This window comes from Ambystoma mexicanum, chromosome 14 (assembly GCF_040938575.1).
Source record: "Ambystoma mexicanum isolate Mex_15411 chromosome 14, UKY_AmexF1_1, whole genome shotgun sequence".
Classification (NCBI taxonomy): domain Eukaryota; kingdom Metazoa; phylum Chordata; class Amphibia; order Caudata; family Ambystomatidae; genus Ambystoma; species Ambystoma mexicanum.
The window spans coordinates 81,676,364-81,692,327 of record NC_090940.1 but is presented as its reverse complement, the minus strand read 5'-3'; the positions used below and the strand labels follow the sequence as shown (position 1 = coordinate 81,692,327).

General features: G+C 48.7%; 1 protein-coding gene across 1 annotated transcript in view; it reads right to left on the bottom strand.

Moving 5' to 3' along the window:
* FAM98B (family with sequence similarity 98 member B) overlaps positions 1–15,964 on the bottom strand; it is a 308,354-nt gene that overhangs the window by 278,405 nt on the left and 13,985 nt on the right. Inside the window, exon 2 of the mRNA XM_069638554.1 lies at positions 8,228–8,376. Within this exon, the coding sequence (XP_069494655.1) occupies positions 8,228–8,376 (149 nt within the window). The remainder of the gene's footprint in view (positions 1–8,227; positions 8,377–15,964) is intronic.

Sequence of the window (15,964 nt, the reverse complement as noted above, 5' to 3'; positions counted from 1 at the left end):
TGCTCCTAAACTCACAACCACCACAAAAAGAAACTGGAAAGACGTCAAAAAAGGCAACCTATTCGAACAACTGGAGTTAACCAAGCCCTCAACAACAGAACTAGACCTAGCTGACCTAGACGGGAAAGCTGAGATATTATACAAATGGATTGCAGACAATTGACAAGATGGCCCCAGAAAAACCATTCACATCATCAAAAAAGAGAGCAATGCCAAAATGGTTTGCACCATGAAAAAAGATGGAAATGGAATGGAGGAAAGATTACAACCCAGACAAAAAAAACACTGTTCCAGAAGCAAATTTGCGCATACAAGAAGGAAATTCAAAAAGCAAAGAGAAGGCATTAATGCCACCAACAAACAAAAAGAAATGTTCCGCATCATTAAAGAAATGAGAAACCCACCAGGCTGTGACAACACCCCAACCCCCTCGGAGAAACTATGCAACAACCTTGCAGACCACTTCAAAAAAAAAAAAATCAGTGACATCCGACAAACCATCCAACAGAGGCCAACCAGCAGCGACATACAACCAAACGAACCTAACTTAGAACCGCAGCACAAACTCAATAACTTCCCTGAAATATCAGCAGAGGCATTCGCAATGCTGGTAAAGCACAGCAAGAAAGCGGGCTCACCGATGGATCCCTGGCCCGCGGACATCTACAAATCAATCCTCACACAAAGAACGCCAGCAGAATACTTCAGAAACCTTCTAAATCTATCACTGGCAACAGGAACCGTATCAAGGATCTTCAAATCGGCTTACATCAAACCACTTCTGAAAAACACAAGCGGGGACGTAGATGATCTCTCCAACTACAGACCAATCTCCAACATCCCCTACCCGGCCAAACACCCTTTGTGACAGCATTGCTGTCCGCGGATTGGGCGCAGGGCGCTCAATGCGCGGACAGCAATGCCCACTAGACACAGGGATGTCTTTGAATGCGGGGGGGGGAGGTGGAGGCTGCTTACAGTAAGCAGCCCTCGCCCCCCCAGCCCCCAAAGCATGGGGGCACATATGTGTACAACCCTGGGGGCAGATGGCTGATCATCTGCCCCCAAGGAAGGGGGCAAAGAAAAAAAAAAAACGGAAAGCAACGGGGATGGGGTGGGTGTGGGGGGCCTGGGATTTTTTTGCCCCCCTGAAATGGTGGTGTCCTCCCCCTCCCACACCAAGGGGAAAGGGGGGGGCACCTCTTGTAGCCCTCCCTGGGGGCAGATTTATGCCCCCAGGCAGGAGTACATGAGGTGGCCCCCCATCCAATTGGGGGGTAGGGGGGCTTCAGGAAATAGTGTGCAGGCCCCCCAAAGGATGGGGCCTGCAGGTTAGGGCCCCCTGGGGGCAGATGGCTGATCATCATCCCTGGTGGCTAGTGCCCCCCCCCCCCCAAGGAAGGGGGCAAAAAACAAAACAAAAAAAATAATAACAAAAGGGAATTTTGCGTGGGATGGGGGGGGGGGGGAAGCACTAGCCACCAGGGATATATTTGACAGAAAAGAGGGGTGGCCCTCTCCCCCTCACCCCAAGCGGAAATGGGGGCACCCCTTGTAGCCCTCCCTGGGGGCAGATATCTGCTCCTAGGAAGGGGCATCTGACCCCAGGGAGGACTAAATGAGATACACCCCCCTGCATTTGGTGGGGGGGGGGGGGGTAGAGGGTCACCCCCCAGTACATTAGAAAATTACCTGGCGGTTTAGGGTGCCCCTCAGCCCGCCCTAAAGTGTAGTGTAACTTTTCCATTTTTTTTTTGTTTACTATACCTGCCTTGGCGCAGAGGGGCACATTGGTGTGCCAATCTGACGCCGGGGTGCCCAAACCTTACTGCCCCACCCACTGGGGTGCCTATCCCACCATTTTTGGGGACCCTCTCCCACCTCACCCCAAATGGAGGGGGGTGTACCTCACGCAGCCGTTTGTAGGAGGCCCAGGGAGGCCTGCATGAGGTGCCCCCGCCACCCATTTGGGGTGTGGGGGGAGAGGGCCTTCAAACATGGTGGGAGAGGCCCCCCAGTGGGTGGGGCTGTGTTAGGCAGAATCCTGTGCAGTTCCCTTAGGGAACACTACAAAAAGATTAAGACGACAGGAGTAAGCAGTAAACCCAATTGGTAGCAGTCTGCACCACCCAGATTTACCTGGTAGCTGTGGCTGAGCAGTCAGACTTCTCTCAAGAAGAGTAGGGCAGTATGCAGAGTATACACAATAGGGCCAAAACACAGTAGAGCAAACAAACACTGACCAGAGCTTTGTAAAAGAAATTATATAATTATTTATTTAAATCACACTTTATGGTATATACTACCACTCTCAATCAAAAGCAAGTTAAAACACAGTCAGGTAAAGTATGCACACCTCCCTTAATAGTAATCAGACAAGTCAGGGTTACAACACTGAGCCGGTCAAGTGGCACAGCGAGTAGAGCGCTCATGGTGCAGAGTCTGCTAACGCAGGTTCGAATCCCAGCGGGGCCAAACTCAGCCTTTCATCCTTCTGAGGTCGATAAATGAGCACCACACACCGTGGGTAATAATAAGCAGCGCTCAGATACCTGAGGGCTCGTAGCGCTATATAAATGACAAATTATTATTATTATTATTACTATTTGTTAGAACAGATGTGAGTGCTTAACCAAGATGGCACTCTGATAATGTAGTTAAAGGGAGAGAAAAAGGCAGAGCATAGAAATAAAACAGCTCCCAACACTTTTAGGAATTCAGAGCAAGGGGAGAAAGGCAGGTTATACTGTAGAGCCAAAGTTCATAGGCCAGGCCCACTTCAAATGGAGCAAAGCGAAACGTGCCCAGGATCACACGGTTTAAAATGCACTGAAAGTCTTTGCAGAGTGTTCAAAAGAGGTTGGGGAGATTCAAAAGATATAGTTAGAAGGCCTGAAGCCAACCCAGTTTAGAAGCCAAGGATTTAAGGGCCACCTTTAGCAATCTGTAGAAAGGGAGGCCAGGCAGGACACAGTACCTTAAAGAGAAAGGAAGCTCCAGCAGGGGCAGTTGTTCCTGGCAGTGGTTGAAGTTCGTGGTTCCGACCAGGGGAAGAGAAGATCTCGTCGAGGAGGGAACGTGGAGTCGTTGCACTGCACAGGGATGAAACCAGCCGCGGAGTTCCCGATTAAAAGGTGCAGTCCTTTTATTCGCGGTCAAAAGTGGCGAGCTTGGCTATCCGGTCACCGGGTTGCTTGGCACGGGCGATTCGACCAAAAGACGTCTTTGGAAGGCGAAAAGGGCGAACTGGTTGATCCCACCAGCACTGGGGAAGAAGACTCGTCCATTAGAAGATCTTCTCTTGTCATCGGGAAAGTGGTGAGATAGTTGCAGCAGGGCTTCACCGGTGGTGTCGTCATTGCAGATGGCTCAGCTTCTTCCCTATTCAGATTCTTAGGTCCTGTGGTGACATCTGAAGTTCCAGTACCAAAGGACCTGCTTTTATGCAGAAAAACCCCCATTCATCAGCCTAGCTGTCAATCACACATGCTAAGTGGTGAGCCGGGCGGCTCACCACTGGTCCATTCAGAGTAGAGTGCGACTTGGGTTGCTAAGGCAATGCAGTCCAGGGTGCCAATTCCCCCCTCCACCCTTCTTGTGGAACCCAGACGGAGTGGCAGCATTTGGAGGGCTTCTGTGGAGAAGCCTGCCAAAATAGTGGAACAAAGGGCTCAACCTTGGTCAGAGTTACAGAGACGGACACAAACGCCATTTTAGAAAAGAGTTCTGGCAAAAAGACCCAACCGGGGATTTAATATTAAATAAATAAACCATCGGTATCTTTAACATTGCACCAAAAGTGGTGCGTTTAAAATCAATGGGAAAATCCCATAGAGAATATTCCGGTGGAATATTTTGTGTGGTAACCACCGCCACCAGCCAGAAACTCGACAAGGGGGGACTGGACAGTGCCCCTGGGTCCGTTTTTTTGAAGGGGGCAATCTAATTACCCCTTACCAGTACTTCCACAATATGATGGTTTGTACTGGTTCTGTTCATAATTTTGGACTGGTAAAGCCAATGGTGACTTTACATGCCCTGGGAGACAGTAGTCAGTCCCAGGGTATGGAGTCTATGTTTGGGGGTCACTGTGACACCCCTGTGGTACTGCACTGAGGGTGCTGTGTACCACACATACAGAAAAACATGACACTCTCCCCCCGATCTTCTGAAACCCACCTCTTCCTCGCTGCTGTTCTTGTTGCCACTGTGGGTCAGGCTACTGTGTATTCCTGCTCCAGTGTCCTTGTCCTCCTCCTGACCACTCTGCAACTATTCTAGCACCCGCAATGTTTTGGGTGCTTCTTGAAACTTCTGTCTGTACTGGCGTTAATGCCGACGCCTCCACAGCGACTTCAGCTAATTTGTTTTGTACTAGTTTCGCTTCCTCTGCCTGCCGCCTCTGAGCTCTTTCCTTGTCACGTTCTTTTATTCTTCTACAATGGTGTATTAATACGCTTTGGATTTCGGCAGACTCCTTTGCTTCAATGCCCACAATTTTGTCTAATACCTTTTGTACTTCTTGGGTAGGCCCATTTTAATGATAAAGTAGAAAAAGGGTATCGATTGATCCCACAAGTTACCCATCTCCGCTTTCCACATCTCCTGAACATGAAGAATGAACTGAAAGGTGTCTTCATCATCGCCCATAGAACATTGCGTGATAGACTGTAGGTCGGGTGAATCAGGGAATGCCCGCCGTGGCGCGGCCCATCCCTTTGCTCAGATGTTATTAAAAGATGCTCCATCATGTGCATCGTTCCCCAAAGTCACTCCCGGGTATCCTGCTTCTACCCACACATCCCCTGCTTGATCTCCAAAAGTCGCTACCAATAAGCTTTTCATGTCGCTGACTGCCAGGGGAACTCCAGCGGTTTGCTTTTCAAATACATGAATCGACGTGCCTGCACCCACAGTGAGGGGCGGGAGTGCCTTTATCAAATTATTTTTGTCCATCTGTGGCCATGGCACATAGTGCAGTCTGCCGGCACCATTATGTGTAAGGGTCATCTGCATCCTTGCCCCCTCATGAGTCCTTGTCCCACTTCCTCAACACTGCCATCCAGCCAAAACTGTTCCTTAACCTACCCTCACACAAACTCTCCGTCCGAGGTGCTCAGGTGCTTGTTCTGCCTCATCATCATCATCTTCGTACTCTCAAATATACTCACCCCGTCATCCTCTCCTCGACGGGGTCCAAAGTTCTCATACCCCAGGCTGTCCGCCCACTCATTCCCTTCATGCTCTATATAGATGCCTTTTATAGCTGTGTCATCTACCCTGAACAGGAAGTCTCCTGCTTTCCACCCACCAGACCCTTGCTCTGCTGGCCTATCAGGCTTTGCTTCAACCTCTGTTGCTCGTAATCTATTCAATTCTGTTTGTGCCATTTCAGTGCCACTTCTAGGTCTCTTATTTATATCAGCATGCGCTTGCATCTCCAGAGGGGATGCGTACGGTGGTGGTGGTGGGGCGGTTGCTGCAGTGGACACATAGATCGGATTGGTGTAACCTACAGAGGGGTGAGCTGCCAATGGGTATATTCCCCTGCGCTCTGCTGGTCCTCTGCCCGCCTTTCATGTACAGTCATCGGTGCTTTCACATTGCGCTTTTCCTCCCCCAAACTCTTCCATACCATCAGATATCTTTTAAAGATCCAATATCTCTTTCCTCTTTTGCAACTGTTGCCCCTTATACTTAGCGGTTAGAAATGTAGACATGTGTTCTAATATTCCCTTACTGTGGGAATCCCTGTTCTGGCCATGAGCGGGGATCCCCCCCTTCCGCTTATCTCCTCACCCACTGCTTAGGGTATTTCCCAATTATGTCCCGACACAGTGGCAGGGCCTTATACATATGCTCTATGGGTGCCTCTCCACCCACTGTAATACTTTGTGCACCTTACTGTCTCTACGCCTCTGTTAACGCGCTGCACAAGGTGTTGCTATTCTTCAAAAAGTCAGTCCGTCATCATCTTCCTCCAAACAAAAAGTCACAAAACAATTTCTGCCACCCCTTCCGCCTCCCCACCCACCCCTGCTCTCACACTGAACTCAGCCCAATAATTACAAAAAAAACCGCCAAAACGCCCATCCGCGGAAAAACACGACCAAAATAAGCTAAAACAACAAGCTAAAATAAAAACGACTACTATTCCCGAGCCCACTAATTATACAGGGCTCCTTTTAATTTCCTTTTTTTCCTCCGTTATACGATGCCTTTGGTACCACCTTCTACCCTCTCTCGGGAAGGCTCCCTACCTTTCCTTTCCTTAATAGTCTCCTTAAAAAATGTATAATACCAAAAAATAAGACAAACCACACACACAACTCAGCAACAATTTCACACTGCGCGCATTCGCGCTCTGCACAGTCTGCCATGCACCTATCCCCAACTTGTTATCACTTGCAAGGCTATAATCACATGTGCGGGTTCACCCGAACTCCTCCGTCACAGCCCCCCAATAACACCGGCCTGCAGTCACCTAAGAGCCATGGCCAGCTCCAAAGAGCAGAGAGGAATTCTGCAAAGATGGCTCCTGCAAGACCACTGGGGAAATACGTGTTTTTGGGGGAAAGGTTGCTATTGGTGGGCACGGCCCCTTTGGAGAAACTGCCTCGACACCTCCGCAGGTACGGGGATGCTGGGATCACATAGGGGTCCCCAATTGAAGGCATGGCCCTAACGCTCACACCAGAAAAAAAAAAATACAACCCACTAGGGAAAAAAGGCCAAGAGATTCTTGCAAGGATAACATGTTTTTATTACACCAAAAGATGGGTATGCCAGAAACATTCTGAGCAAAAAGGGTGCAAGCAAAAGCTTAACAAGGGGACAGGGTAATTCATATACAGTAAAAAACCCAATGCGGCTGGTTGATGCAACCCTATAAATGGTCAGCCTACTCCATAGGGGAGGCCAGGCCATTGGCCCCAACCTGTCTGTTCGTCCTCTATCACGTGGCGTTAGCTGGGTTCATCGTCTCAGGAGAACCATTACACTAACAGTGCTACTCTATCATTAAACAGGGCACCTGGCATGATCATGGGCCGGTACACGGGGATTCTCAAGATCACTCTGATCCACACACATTTCTCTCATCCCAGTCGCGACTTGCGTCTTTCACCCTCGCTTTTGTACTACAATGCATCCCTCCCTGCACCTTGCATTACAAATCATGTCATAAAGTAAAGATAGGGTGACCATTCTATTAGATCTTTTATGGATGTTGGCTTATAGACTGTGGCCTGGGGTCAGCTGGGATCTCGGACTTCAGGGGTCTTGGACTCGGACAGTTGTAGGGCCAATATAACTCTTAGTTGGCTGGGTGGGGGTCGGAGGCTTGCTCTGGCATGTTTGTGATAACATGTGCAGCAAGGCGCCTAGCACTGTCTCATGGCCTTGCAGGATACATTCTTTCTCCGGATAAACATATTGGCAACAGTTTTACAACAATGGAGGGTTTTTGTGGAAATCAGCAGCACGGGTGCCTCTCTCATCAGCGCTTGGACCTACTCAGATTTCTTCAGCATATTTGCGGTCTGTGTCTAACGCTCTATGCTTCTGCCATAACTACAAAATGGCATCTGTTTATATGCGCGCACTAAAGCTAGACATCTAAATGTGCATAATATGATCGTGCAGGCCCATTAGTATGCCCCCCTGGCACATCACAGGTCTCCTAATGGGACTCGCCTCCTCAGGTCTCCTAATGAGACTTGCCTCACCCTAAAGCACCTAGGTGGGTGGGAGGGGTGGGATGGGGTGGGGTCATTCCCTTCCCAACAAACCTTATCCGAGGAATTAAAGAAAAATGACAATATGGAAAATGAAAATCCTTAAAAGGGGATGAGAGGGTTGCAAACATCCATCACCTGGAGTGTGCAGACATTCAACCAGGGATCCTACCTGTCAGCCTGCACCACTAATGCCAAACAGGACCAGAGTCTGAGCACTGATGATACCAGAAGCCCCCACATCGTAGAAGCCCAATCTGGGTTTAGTGGTGCACACGTAAAATAAAGGCCAAAAGCCCTCATCCAGAAGATGGACAGGGGGCAAAGGGATGGATAATCGTGTGTTCCCAAGGTGGGTGGTACGCACCTCAGAGTAAGGAGTGGGAAATGAAGAAACGACAAAGCAAATTAGAACCACCACAGAAATAGCCTTACAACCTGGCAATCAAAGGTACATGGGGCATTGCAAAAGGACAAACCGCTCAGCATACCTGCTATCGCAGTGATACTTTCTTCCAAGTCACACAGCAGCTTTATCTGTGAACACAGCCAGCTGCAGGCTTGTGAGAACTCTGGGGACGACAGGCCACGTTCTACTGCTTTCTTAAGCGCCTCTTCCTCCAGCAAAGGGCCTTCATACCTGAGCGGGAACATCAAAGATGCATTAAAAAAAAAAAAAAAAAAAAAAAGAAACGTGCAACCATATCACGATGCGTAAATGATACACAGGCGGAACATATACAAAGTAGAGAATGTCCAAAGAAAGTGGCACAAGTCAGTAACAGCGTACTAGATTAAGCCAGACACAAAAGGAAAAAAAAGAAAAACAACAAACAATACCCCCCCAAAATTAAACAAGAAAAAGCTAAAACACACAAAAAAATAAAAATCCATTTTTAAAAAAAGGTGTCCACTTCTAAAATAGCCAGAAAAGCTTGCAGACTTCATCAGCAGGCGGGTCTTATAAATACATAGAATTGTACACCAGTTAAAAGTGGCAAGGCCCAATGGTTATGCCCATTTCTCCAAGTACTCTTCAACACACTTAGAAGGCAGCAAAGGAGTCAGAGGACAGTTTTGGCGCGTCAAATGAACAAATAAATATAGGTTTATTACTGTACACATGACTGTGGACCCCTCACTAAGAGTACTGTATACAGTTTGATTTTATATATCGGCGGGGCCTAGCAAAATGGCAACAGTCAAATTGTCCAGTCTGAATAAATGGAAGGTATGACCGACTTCAATCTTCAATATCTCAGGGATGCACGTGTAGAAGAATAAACAACCATTTTTCAGCAGAGGTGTAGCTCCAGAACAAGTTGTCACGAGGAGTGACTTGTAAGGGAGAGGGTGCAAAATAACAGTCAAACATTCTCCTTTGCAAAATCAATCAACAATAAATAAAAGAAAGTAGCAATGGACGCAAAACAGCTTAGGGATCCTCCAAGCAACTTCCATTGCACAATTTTTGTGGTCTGTCAGTTCCCTTCAAAAAGGAGACCACCATGCAACTCCAAATGGGACAGGGAACCACAAACTGCAGGGTCATATCCTTTGTAAAGATTACAATTGAGTCAAAGCGTTCCATACATAGCTTTTGGTTGCTTCAGCATTCCCCAAAGTGCCACGTGTCAACCTAGCAAAAACAAAGAGGTGATGGCTGGAAGGTTTACAATGAATCTTAACCACTGGCATTGCTCTGGGCAACCCCCTCGACCATCATTCTTTGCCTGCCAAGCCATTATAGAATGGGAAAGACAATATGCAAATCAGGCTTGGACATAAGTCACAAGTTCGCTATGCCTAGGGTCCAAGGCTCTGTCTAAATGATGATGCCGAAAAAGGGCAAAACATGTCTAGGATTGTTTGTTTTCATGTACACAATGGATATGACCTAGTCACTCAGGCTGGACTGATGCTTTAGACCAAAACCAAGAATGTCATGTACTTTTAATTGGTCTGGGTATAGTTCAACATTTGCATGGCATTCTGGCACTTTTGGTCTTGAAACTAAACTTTGGGAATCGTCTTACGGGTGGGAATGGACGCTCAGGAGATGAGCTGTGGGAGGCAGGCTGGGCTTCACCATTGCATGTATGAAGTAATGACTTTTGCTGGGTGTTGGTATTAAACAAGCAGGAGACTGTCACCTATGTGAGTTACTGCAGGGGTATGAGGAGGTGCCAAGGGTAGGTGATGAAATGGGAGTTTAGCGAATACTTGAGATGTGTGATGCTTGTTGCCTCGGGCAGGAGGATGCGATTTAGCAGTTAGCCACTAATTAGAGTTGACAATCCTTCACATCACAGCAAAGGTCATCTTGGAAACCACAGTCAAACGCTTGGTGGCCAACTAGGCAGATACTAATGGCTGAACACTGCGAAAACTCACATTTTGAAGCGGCCTTAGAGAATCAAGTCCTTTCAACCACACACCTTCCGTCCTCATGACAAAGCTCATTAGTACAAGGTTAGACTGCAGCCTTGGGGATATGGGGGGCAGGGGGGGTTCTCATTCAACATACTTACTGTAAGTGCACTCCTGGAATCTTCCAGAGAGCTTTCTAGTGATGGAAAAGTTTCAATAACAAAAAATGAAGTAATGGGAAATAAATATGGGGGAAAACACATGTTCCATCCATTTTCCCAAAAAAATGAAATTGAGAAAAAATGAAATGTATATTATTTTATAAGCAGCCTTCACAGATGTAAATACACTGCTACTTCAAGAACAAATTATATAGATCACGTGGTTTGCACAGAAATATCCACTTTGCATGAAATTATTAAACCAAGAAAAAATAAATAAAAAAATCCACAAAAATAAAAGCTTTTGCTGGAGAAATGGAGAAATGTCCAACAAAAGTAAAACCTAAAGGAAAACTTGAGATTTCCACTTACTTTTTGTTTAAAAAAAAATATGCAAATGAAACAGAACCAATTCACTAAAAAAATGAGGAAGACGTCCAAAAGAAAAAAAAACAGGGCCCAAATACTTCTCCCTTCCCCTGAAAAATAAAACAGTAGCACCTGGTGGCAGAAAAGATATACTATTAAAAGTATAGGAATTCCATTGATCCGATACTATACCATCAAGCCAAGTACCACCCGGCGAGAGGAAAATTACTAGGAAAAAAAACAAAAATATGTTTTAATAAATTGTTCTGCCACCCGCACTACACCCCCACTACACCCCCTCTCCCCCCAGCAACTAGCATTACTAGACATATCATGCCCCTTCCAATCCCACACTACATCCTGAAATAACAGATGGATTAAAAACTATGGAATGCGAAGCGCCAGTAGTAGCGACTGATCAAAGCTTTCCATCTATGACTTCCTAGTTTTTTCAGTCGGTTGCTGAAAGTTTAACAGGCATGCACAGACAAGGGTTCATTGTGCCAAGGATTCCATGCTACACCTTATTCGTGGTTTTCAACAAGGTCGAAAGAGGTCTGCCTTGCTTAGGGTCACACCAGGATTTACTTATTTATTTATTAACATTTATAAAGCACACAACAGCGCAGAGGCATCGTGGCGCTGTTACAGGTGAAAACAAATCTGGTTACAGGGAGCATAAGTGCTACAGTTACAGAATGGAAGGTGGCCTAGTATTTTGGAATGGACAAAAGTAATTAGCAGATAACTTCCCGATCTGAAATGCCATTGATGTGTAAATCAAGAGATTAAAATCACATGCTACTGGCTATCACTGAGACATGGTTCGACAACAGTCTCCATGTCCTTTCGGGATTCTTTCTATCTTGCTCTCTCAAACTTCTTTCACCCAAGGCTACATAATCCTCCATAAGACCAGAACCAATAAAACAGGAAGAGTTCACTGGTATTTCTCAATCCGTATTCCTGCACTACACCTTACCCATCCAATTCTAAACCTCCTTTGATCGTATGCTGTCCAGATACACCCTTAACCCAAACATCATGATCCCGATTCTGGTAACCTTTTTTCGACCACTTAAGCTGTACAATATATTCCTGCACAACTGTCTAGACCTCCTGGGAAACGTTACATTATCGGGTTTTATAACACAAGGTCTCTTGGATCGATTTGATTTGGAAGAAAAGTGTTTGAATTTGGTTATTAGACACAGGGGGGAAATTAAGGTAGCTCTGAGGTCCTGTTGGTGTGTGTCGATCGAAGTATCCAGGCTCTGCGAGCAGGTATGTTTCTAGGGGACGTGTGTCAAGGGCATTTCAGATGGCTGTATTCAAAAGGGAGCCTTGTGACCTTCGCGCGAGAATGCAGGGACTGGGATTGTAATGCAAGCTGGAGAGCTGTAGGGTTCTTATGGGTTTCGTATGCATGCAGGGTGCTCAATTGCTCTATGCAACTATGTTCATGTGCTTGCTATATAGTGTAAATTAGGAATTTGAGTGGTCGAGACTATAGTGCAATTAAACCATCTCTTTTGTACAGTTTCATCAGGCTATTTGGCATAGAAGCTCTAGATATCTGACTGAGGAATTTAACTAGTACACCCCTCCGTGTAACCCAGATATCAGCCAACCCCTGCCACCTCCATTCCCAAACACACTCTGAAAGGTAGGGGGAAAATCAGGTTTGGAGCGTCTAGCCCCCCTCCTAATAGAACATTCTTTAACATCGCTGAGACTTCAAGAAAATAAACTTCTCTTCATGAAGGATTCAAAACCCTTGTTTTCGACAAGACCTCTCCAGCCTAGTCCCAACCATTATGGGGGTAATTCACAGAATTCAGCGCGCAAGTGGCGCACGCGGCTGGCGCACAGTGTGCGAATTTCTGCGCGTGCGAATTTCTGCACCAGCCGCGTGCGCTAAAATCCATTTCCGCGCACAGCGTATTCATGGATTTTAGCTTCCAAAACCAGCCGTGGCGCAGTGGCGCAGCGACCCTGCAGCAGCGCCAGTTACGCCCCCAACCCCTCCCCATGCGCCATGCACAGCGCACAAATCCCGTACATGGCGCACAGGCCCCAACCACGAAAACGCCTGTAAAACTCCCCGCGCACTCCTCCGAATTCACGTACCCCGCTGCACGGGGAGTGTTGCACGCGATTGGAGCGGGGTACGTGTATAACAGGGGTTCACGGGAAGTTTCACACGCGAAATGCCCTGTGCGAGTGGGGTACATCTATAACTTGGGTTCGCAGGAAGTTTCACACGCAAAATGCCCTGCGCGAGTGAGGTACGTGTATTCCTGGGGTTCGCAGGAAGTTTCACACGCGAAATGCCCTGTGCGAGTAGGGTACGTGTATTCCTGGGGTGCGCGGGAGGGTTCACACGCGATAGGCCCTGTGCGAGTGGGGTATGTGAATAACTGGGCTTCGCGGGAAGTTTCACACGTGATTTTGATGGCAGAGCGGGGTACGTGAATTTCGGGGGTGTGCGCAGGGAGTCCTACACTTGAATTGGCAGTGCGGGTCCTCCCAGGTGTTCCCTCTACACCCTCCATGGCCCCTGCAGGCAGCCCACACAACAGGGGACTACCCTGCACCCCTGGTCATGTCCCGCAGGCAGCCCATCCACCATGGGCATGCCCCCCAGCCAAGCCACATGTCACCTTGCACTAGTGATCACCAACTCATGTCCCCCATCACCCCCACCCCCAGCAGTCAGGGGCACCTGCCAGCAAGCCCCCCACTCATGTCCCACACATGTCCCCCAGCACCCCCACCCGTCAGGGGCACCTGCCAGCAGGCCCCCACTCATGTCCCCCAGCACCCCCACCCCCCAGCAGTGAGGGGCACCTGCCAGCAGGTCCCCACTCATGTCCCCCAGCACCCCCACCCCCCAGCAGTCAGGGGCACCTGCCAGCAGGCCCCCACTCATGTCCCCCAGCACCCACGTCATGACGATCCTCAATCATGGGCCTCATTGCCACCCACATCACACCCCACCCCACCCCAGCCCAAAGACCCAACCAAGTATTGCATCCACCCACAGAGAAATGGCCATTACATGATACAACCCGAATGGCAAGTATGTACATGAACACATGTCCTCCCACACACACAATGGGTGCAAGTGAATGTGAAAACCCATATCATGACATGCATGAAAGCGATGAGAGAATACCACACATCGAAGTATGAAACAAAAATGTATTGAACAGAACATGAATGTAATGAAAAAAAAAAAACACTCAATAATGGGAATAAGAAATAAAATGCAGCATGTCCGGAAAAGAATAAAAAATATGAGATCAGAATCCAAAGAAATCCAAATGAAAATGTGTCCAAAGTCTCAGTCCAACAAAGCAAATCCAAGGGAAAGGAAATATCTGAAATCCATTGCGCCATGGTCAAATTAAAATAAAAGAGAGAAACATCCACTGTTCAACTATATACAAATCACCAATCCAGGGTCCATGAGCCCAACAAATGAAATGAAACCTACAAAAAACACTACCTAATAAAGAACTATATACAAAAATGTGGTGCATTGTTCAAGTGGCCCAAAATAAACAAAAACAGAAAGGAAACCTAACACTATCTAATTATTTACAATGGCAGCAGGCTAGTCCGACGGCTCACTTTTTGATGTCCCGGGCCAGGGCATCATCGAACTCCCGCTCAATGTCCTGGAGGCGGTCCTCTTCCATGGCCCCGAGGGTCCGCAGGGACGACATGTTCACCTCCAACTCCCTGCGAATTGCCTCGAGGCACTCGGCCCGCCTCAGTGCCCTCCGCATGGAGTTCTCCGCCCTGACCATTGTGAGCCGTGCCTCTTCCGCCCGCTGCCGCTCCGCATCTACGCGTGGCCCAACCGCTGCCACACGGAAGACACTTGGAATCCTGGGTCCTCCTGCCCTCTGGCCGATGCCTGCCCCTCCGATGTTGAAGGCCCCGAGCCATCATTGCTCCCACCATGTTGCTGCTGTGCCTGTGCCGGCGCCCTGGCTCTTGCTGCCTGCACGTCCTCCTCCGGCTGGGGTGCAGTTGTCGTGGTGGCCACCCCTGCTGGACGTCCGACTCCCGACTGTGGCAGGGATGTGTCCGCAACCAGCCTGGCCGCTGGGTCAGAGGCAGCTCCACAGGGTACCCAGGTGATACATGGGTGGGAAGATGGCATGGAGGACGACTGGTGCGTAGGGGGTTCAGGTGAGGAGGGGGTCGCAAGAAGGTCCAGCACACGGAGGAAGACAGCACCGGTGACCCGTCCCAGCAAGTCAACGTGGTCAAAGAGGCATCCGAGATGACGTGCAGTCTCTTCATGAAAAGACCCCAGGTCACCTCGCATGCCAAGGTCCCGGATAGCCACGTCCGCAGGGAGAGGAAGGCCAGTTGTGTGCTCATCCCCTCCCTGAAAACGGGTCTGGACGTAGGCATCCCTGCTGGTGCCAGATGATGCAGTGACAGGATCAGGGACTGGATTGCACACAGGCACCTCCGCGGCGGCCTGTGCTGCCTCCTGTCCCTGCACCACTAGCACCAGTGGAAAGCCCACCTCCAGACCCTGTGTGTGTCCCCTTCCGTGGCCTCCACCTCCACCAAACCCCCCACCAACCTGGATGACTCTGTGCCATCTTCCTCCTTTGGACCCTGTGGGGTCTGAGCTGCCCCTTCTGCTGCTGAGGAGTCCACCTCCGACCTCCACCTCTTGGACCTACCCTCGGCAGCTGCGGCCTGGGACGCGGTGCCAGAGTCCTCACTCCCCGACAAGATGACAATCTGGGAGGGGAGCCGGGCCTTGCGTCTCCTGCTGGTGGTGCGATCCCTGCCGCTGTGCTCCACAGCACCCTCTTCGCCCTCTTCATCAGTTGACGCTGCAGACAGGGAGAGATAAAACACAGACATCAGGTGTTAGGGAGAATTCTCTGTTTAGGCTGAATTTCCCTACCTAGTGAGTCCCCCAGCAGCTTTGCTGGATTTCTGGGGTTTCTTTTTTTTCTCCTGCCAAGAGTGAGACTCTTTTACCCTCACTCTTGGACATGTTGAAGTGTGTTTTCTTGGTTAAACCTTGTGTTGAATGGGCTATGGGGTCTTTTACTCCATAGGGCCTCATGTATTTTTGTGATGTGGGTTACACAGCACCCTCTGTGCCGTGACCCAGGGGTGTCCTAGGGACTCCCCAACATAGACTCCATACCCTGGGACTGACTACTGTCTCCCAGGGCATGTAAAGTCACCAAAGACTTTGCTAGTCTTGAATCCTGAACAGAACCAGTACAAACCATCATATTGTGGACGTACTGGCTGGGGCAATTCGATTGCCCCAGGGTCTGT